Consider the following 7,695-nt stretch of genomic DNA (forward strand, 5'->3'; position numbering starts at 1 on the left):
GGTTACTTTTGACCAACTGTTAGATTAATATAAGTCATATCGTCCGATCTCTTTTTCATATTAATAGTTTTAACCGTATAAACTTTTGAAACGGTAAACAAATTTCTTTTTAAAATGTATGTCAGAACTAATGGCAAAATAGTAACAACAAAAAATTATGGTAAATTGCAAACCCAAGAAACAAACTTATAATTTTTATATGATTAATCCTTTAGTTTATCACTTAGTTATTTACTATACATTATTACTTTATCAAGTAGTAGCTAACTAATTTGATAAAAACTATTTAATCAAAAATTATTTTTAGCCCGTAATACAACTTTAACTTTATAATATTCTTTACTTTCCACCAAAATAAGTCATTTCTTATGTTCAATTCTCAAAATATTATAATTTGATTATCATATAATTTTCATCATTTATTTTATTCCATATCACACTTGTTTTTGCTTGAAAATTTTCATCATTTATTTTGGAAATGTTTTGAGAAGAGTAATTGAAAAAAATTCCTTATCATCTCCGAAAAGGACTGTCTTCCCCCAACTGAAAAGCAACAGACATAGATAAGTCGTAGTATCTGCTTCTTCATCACTCAATCAATCGATCAATCATAAACCCTCACAGAGAACTCCAAAGAAGAACGGCGATGGCGGATATTCTCGCTGCTTTGAGATCGTTAATGGCCTCACATACTCCACCGCTCAATGCCCTAGTTGTTCCATCCGAAGATTATCATCAGGTTTGATCTAAACTTTTCTGATCGTAATCGTATTTCGTCGTTTATTTTTATTTCAAACTATATGTAGTTGAATTTTCTAATTGATTGAGGCATAATCAATAGTTGGTTTATCTCTTAGTCTTCGTGATAGTCTTCGTGATCGGATTCGTTCTTCTGATCGGATATATTTTATTGTTGAATGATGTCGCAGAGCGAGTATGTATCTGCTAGAGACAAGAGGCGCGCTTTCGTTTCTGGATTTACTGGAAGTGCTGGTTAGTTCTGTTCATTGAATGGATTGATTTTGTTGTTTTTCTTTCATATACAGTTTTCGATTTGTATAATTTTAGCTGCGTTGAAAACTTGTTGAGTTTTCGCTACAATTTGGATTTTGATGTCACGCAAGTTGTATTCCAACGTTGAAATTCTGTAAGAACAATTGTTTAAACTGTTTTGAATCGTATAACAAGTACTCAAATGAAATGATATTGGTAAATCTAATCAAACATCTCAGATGAACTTGTGCTTCTTCATGTGGATGCGATTTTGATGATTCATTTGCTTACTGGTTATGAACTTATTTAGGTCTGGCTCTTGTAACAACGAATGAAGCACTCCTTTGGACGGATGGAAGATACTTTCTGCAGGCAGAACAACAACTAAGTAACCAATGGAGGCTCATGCGTATGGGGGAAGATCCAGCTGTAGATTCATGGATATCCACAGTAAGTCTACCCTCCTTTTTCTCCTCTCTTTCTGATGACATTTTATACTGTTTGGTTTTAAGTTTTAACACATTACTATGTTATAACTGATGAAGTTTCCATCTTCTGTATCAGAATTTACCTCAAGATTCAGCAATCGGTATTGATTTCTGGTGCATATCTGTAGAAACTGCACAGAAATGGAGGTCTTTGTTTGCAAAGAATCAACAAAAACTAGTTCCCACAACTAAAAACTTGGTTGATGAAGTTTGGAAGGATCAACCACAAGCTGAAATGAATCCTGTTCATGTACACCCCTTAAAATTTTCTGGTCGTTCAGTTTCAGACAAGTTAAAAGATTTACGTGACAATCTCAAAAAGGAAAAAACTCGTGGAATAATAATCACAACACTTGATGAAGTAAGACTCCATCTCCACAATAATCTTGTTCAACAATCAAATACTAACTCATCACTCATTCACTTGTGATATCTTTAACAATTTCATCATGATTGTGTGTTTACAGGTTGTCTGGTTGTATAATGTCAGAGGTGGTGATGTGTCCTATTCTCCTGTTGTTCATTCATTTGCAGTTGTAACAACATCATCTGCTTTCTTTTATGTTGATGAAAGAAAATTGTCATCTGAGGTATGTAATTTTGAGACAAAAGGCGGTTTTAGTTTTAGTATGCAGATGAAAAAAAAATATATTTTTTCTTCAGGTGAAATCTTATTTGGAGGAAAACAATATCATAGTTAAAGACTACACAGCAGTGAGCTCTGATGTGGCTTTACTTGCATCTAATCAGCTGACATCAGCAAAGGGAACACAATCTAATGGTGCACATGATGCAGAAGATAGTAGCCATAAAATTTGGGTTGATCCTCGTTGCTGCTATTCTTTGTATTCAAAACTAAACCCTGATCAGGTCTTTCTGCATCAGTCACCTTTATCCCTTCCAAAATCTCTTAAGGTAATGTATTTATTTAAATCGGATTTTAATTTTACTATTTTACCCCCATTTTAAGTTTCTTCTACTCATATATGAGTGTGACTAGTAAAACTTGAAGAAATCATGTAATTCAGGGTGATTTTGTTCTTTTCCACTTCAAAATGATATGCTGGTTTCTAGTTTCTACTCCATAATCTTCTACAATTTCAAAATTCCCATTTTGCCCTTATTCTTTTCAGAATCCTGTAGAGATGGAGGGGCTAAAAAACGCACATATACGTGATGGTGCAGCTGTTGTGCAATATTTGGCTTGGCTGGATAAACAGGTCCCATTTTGCCCTTTTTCAGAATTCTTTGGGTTCTTTATAATTTTTAAGCATCTATTTGTTATGATGGAATGGAATTACATAGGAATTGAATTCAAAAGTATGAAATGAGTCATTCAAACATGTTTATTATGCACACTAAATGAAATTAAAATCTTATATTGATAATTAAACAAAAAAATGTTATATACTAATATATATTATCAAATAAAGATATTACATATAGTTTTTTTACACACTACATATGTATATATTGAAATTTAAATAGTCAAAAAAGTTTATTTATCAAATATCACTTCAATAAACTGTTTACACAAACAAAATATTTAATACCAGGAAATCCATAATAAAAAAATTATTTTTGTTACTTCTGAAAAATAAAAAAGAAATAATATAATTAAAGTTTGGAATATTTTCAAAACATAAATTTATTACCTTTTTTCTTACTTCTATTATCCCTTCCACAAATGTGCAGATGCAGGAACTGTATGGGGCCTCAGGCTACTTCAAGGAGTCAGAAAGCCAAAAGACCAAAACGCCCTCGTATGTTTCTATTCTTTTAACTGTAAAACGTGTATAATTTATTAAAATATTTTGCTGATGATTTATTTCTTCAGGGGAGATGCAAAACTAACAGAAGTTTCAGTAAGTGATAAACTAGAGGAATTCCGTGCAGCAAAAGAGGTAAAAAAAATATATAATAATTATAATATAGTTCATTAAATAAATAAATTAAATTTTATTTTATATAAAATGTAGCATTTCAGAGGGTTGAGCTTTCCTACAATCTCATCAGTTGGTCCAAACGGGTCAATTATTCACTATGAACCAAAACCCAAAACATGCGCTGAACTTGATCCAAATTGCATGTATCTTTGTGATTCTGGAGCACAGGTTTTTTCTTTTTTCTTTTTTTTATTTTTTTAATTCTATAAATTAATAAATACTTATTTTATGTGTTTTTTTTTTATTCTACAAAGTATCTGGATGGGACAACAGACATAACCCGTACTGTTCATTTCGGGAAGCCTTCTGAACATGAAAAAAAATGTTACACCGCAGTATGTTTTTATTCTAAGGGCAAATTGGTCTTTCTACTTCTGAATATAAAAAAAAAAAAAGAAAATGATAATCCATTTCCATTTATTTAATACATATTACATACACAGGTTCTCAAGGGTCATTTTGCTTTGGGTAATGCCCGTTTTCCCAATGGAACAACAGGTATATAAAGTATGGAGTGAATTACATGAATGGTGCCTATGGTTTGGGGTAATTTACACGTTTGGTCCCTAACTTATTTTTTTAACTCAAAAGGTTATTATTGTTTGTTTTTGTTGCGTGCTTGTCCCGTTTTACCTAAAAAGACTATTTTGTCATTATTTTTTAATTTATTAAAATAAACACACCCCCAATTAATCTCACTTCCACCTCACCTTACCTTACCTACTCCACTTTATTTAAATAAATTAAATAATCAAGGCAAAATAGTCTTTTTAGGTAAAACAGGGACCAAGCACACAACAAAAACAAACTGTAGGGACCTCCCAAGTTAAAAAAATAAGTTAGGAACCAAACGTGGAAGTTACCCCAAACCATAGAGACCATTCGTGTAATTTACTCTAAAGTATAAACTTTTTTTTTGTTTTATAAATGAATTATTAAATATTTATTAATTAAAATAAAATCAGGTCATTCTCTTGATGTTCTTGCTCGGGTTCCATTATGGTCATATGGTCTTGATTATAGACATGGAACTGGTCATGGAATAGGCGCTTACTTAAATGTTCATGAAGGCAAGTTAAACCATATATTTATTTTTTTATAATTATAATTAAAAATTAAAAAAATTATATATATATATATATATATATATATATATATATATATATATATATATATTAACCTATTTTTGTTAACAGGGCCACATTCCATCAGTTTCAGACCTGGTTTAAGTGTCCCACTTCAAGCTTCAATGACTGTAACAGATGGTTAGTAAAAAAATAAATAAATATATCTTCTCATTTTTGTAAAGGGAAAACTCCAAAAACTTATATAGTTTTTTATTCAATTAAGTCCAAAAAACTGAAAATTGTATTCATTTTGATCATTTTATTCGGTCAACAGGTCATCTCACTTTCAAAAATATCACTTTTGGCACAGATTTTAAATTTTATTACAAATTTGGTCAAAACTTTACACTTTTGGCTTAGATTTCAAAATTTTGTTACGAGTTCATCCTAAATTTAGTTTTTTACATTTTTTTTTCAAAATTTTGTTTCGAATATGTTTTGTTTGTTGTATAAAATCATATTTATACAAAAAAAACATGTTTTTCACATAATTTATTATTATTATTATTATTTTGTAATTATATAGAAAAAAGAAGGTTTTATATGTGAAAAATATGTTTTTGTATAAATATGATTTTATACAACAAAAAAACATATTCGAAACAAAATTTTGATAAAAAAAAGATATAAAAAATTACATTAGGATGAACTCATAACAAATTTTTGAAATCTGGACAAAAAGTGTAAATTTTGGATAAATTTTTTAATAATATTTAAAATTTTGGCTAAAAGTGTAATTTTTGAAATTAGAATCCCCTGTTGACCCGATAAAGGGGTCAAAATGAATACAATTGTCGGTTTTTGGGAATTAATTGAATTAAAAAATATACAAGGACAAAATCAATCATGAGGCCAAAATATAAAGACTTTTATGGATTTTCCATTTTATAAAAGTATTAATTAATTAATTTCAGAACCTGGTTACTACGAAGATGGAAAGTTTGGAATAAGATTGGAAAATGTGCTTATAATCAAGGAGGCAGCAACACAATTCAATTTCGCTAATAAAGGTTATTTGGAATTTGAACACATAACATGGGTAAGCAGTGTAATAAGTTTGTTGAATGGTTTTTTATATTATATTTTATGTATTTATTATTATATTATTTTTACAGGCACCATATCAGAAGAAGTTAATTGATGTGAGGCTGTTGTTGGATGAAGAAATAAAATGGGTGAATAGTTATCACGCTAAATGTAAAGAGATCTTGGCACCATATCTGAATGAATCCGAGAAGGCATGGCTGACTCAGGCTACTGAGCCTATTTCTGCTTAAAATTTATTTTATTTATTTTTATTTTTATTTTTATTTTTATAAAACACAGATGTTTATTATTTTCGGGCTTAGAATTAATTTGGTTTCACTTCATTACTTATTTCATTTAAATAACAACCAACTCTTTTATCTTTTTAATGTTGAAACATAAAGCTGGTTATTATTGGTTGGTGGTTATTAATCCCCCATTCTCCTTTCTCCCTCTCTTAAGAAATTGATACCACCGTCAATTGTCGCCGGAGCTACCAATGCCGCCTTCCTCCGTCCACTGGAAAACCGAAAACTGCTGCCATTTTCGGATCTACACCCACTGTTGGAACCGCCTTTCCCTTCACTATTAAACCCTACCAACCACCAATGTCATCCAACCACTCTAGTTGCTGCCACCAACATCTTCATCATAAACCCTAACCGCCACTGCTGCCACCACCACTTCTAGCTGCTGCCCTTGTGTGTTTTGATTTTCAGATGGTGGTGGTGCCGCCTCTGCTGTGATTCGTAGTAAGGGAGAGATGAGGGGGATGTTGTGGTTGCTTCTGGTGGTGGTGAAATTGAAGGAGAGATAACACTACGGAGCTTCCGAGTTACTAAGAGACCAAACATGTAAATTACCTTAAACCATAGGGACCATTCATGTAATTTACTCATGAAACTAATATAGAGTCATACACGGAAATTGGTATAGTTATGGTTTACCTATTTATAAAGAAATATAACCTAATAGATACTATCTAATGAGGGCAAAATGAAGAAATACGTGGAAAAAAAAAATTAAATATTATCAATATGGTCTTTAAGGGCTGCTGAACATATTCATCAAATTGAATTCTCCTTCAGGTGTTGAGTTTAATTAATTATGATGGTTACTAATGAGTTCTATTGTTTTCCAAGTCAATATTCAATTAACATGTGCTTTTTTGGTTATGATATATGTGGTGTTTGTCCTTGGGTCCTAACCATGTGGATTTCGTGAGCTAAATGCAACTGCCATTGTTTTTATAAACATGTTTGAATAATATTATGTTAAAATAGGAATACAAATTTTTTAGGAATCACTTATGAACAAAACTCAAAATTATTAAATTATAATTTTGCATTCTTGATGCCCCATAAAACCAAAAATATAAGTTGGGAGATTATTTAAACCAAAACCAAAAAATTCAACAAAATCAACATTTTGCATTCTTGATGTAAATAAGATAAAGCAGAGGCTACACCCATAAATTTTTTAGATGGGTGTAACCTCTCCTTTAGCTGATTTACATCAAGAACGCAAAAGGTTGTGCTTTTTATGAATTTTTTGAGTTTTGGTTTAAAATGATCTCTTAGCTTAGTGTTTTTTTTTTTTTTTTTTTGTGTGTGTGTGTGTGGCCGCATGTCGAATGGTCTATCGATTATTAGAAGTTGAAGGGACTAAAAAAGTAAATCGTAACCTACCTTATTATTTATAAAGCTAGAAAATAACTTTAGTGATTGAATCGATCAACTTTAGAAATATTGTATAACGTTTGTGTTATTTTCCCTTTAAATAAATCAGTTAATGTTTACTTTAGATTCCTGATCAAAGATATATTACTATTTTTGACATCAACTTTTTTAGTAACGGATATTGAATCCTTGCTCGTGAAAAGATAATGTTAGTATCAATCAAAACATTTATCATTAGTTCATAATCATGCATATTACGAAACAAGGGATCTTATTTGACTTTTTTGCTATCTTCGAGATGGTAGAACATGTTTTTAGTTTTTAGTTTTTACTATTGATGTCTTTGGCGTAACGCTCAAACTTTTGAAACTTAGAAACCTAACAATCTCCTATTTCTGATAACGTTATAAATAGAGCATATTTATGGATTTCTAAT

At 30.5% G+C, this 7,695-nt stretch overlaps 1 protein-coding gene across 1 annotated transcript; it reads left to right on the top strand.

Annotated features, from left to right (window-relative positions):
• Positions 1–495: 495 nt before the first annotated feature.
• APP1 (aminopeptidase P1) lies at positions 496–5,962 on the top strand. Its single transcript, XM_078985461.1, has 16 exons — positions 496–739; positions 930–993; positions 1,304–1,443; positions 1,558–1,842; positions 1,949–2,071; positions 2,145–2,396; positions 2,615–2,701; positions 3,177–3,244; positions 3,319–3,385; positions 3,461–3,595; positions 3,682–3,762; positions 3,871–3,925; positions 4,393–4,497; positions 4,624–4,692; positions 5,469–5,593; positions 5,670–5,962. Exons 1-16 carry the CDS (start codon positions 647–649, stop codon positions 5,829–5,831), a joined length of 1,911 nt encoding a protein of 636 aa, XP_078841587.1. The 5' UTR covers positions 496–646; the 3' UTR covers positions 5,832–5,962.
• Positions 5,963–7,695: the final 1,733 nt, after the last annotated feature.

This window comes from Lactuca saligna, chromosome 3 (assembly GCF_052625555.1).
Source record: "Lactuca saligna cultivar CGN05327 chromosome 3, ASM5262555v1, whole genome shotgun sequence".
Lineage (NCBI taxonomy): Eukaryota > Viridiplantae > Streptophyta > Magnoliopsida > Asterales > Asteraceae > Lactuca > Lactuca saligna.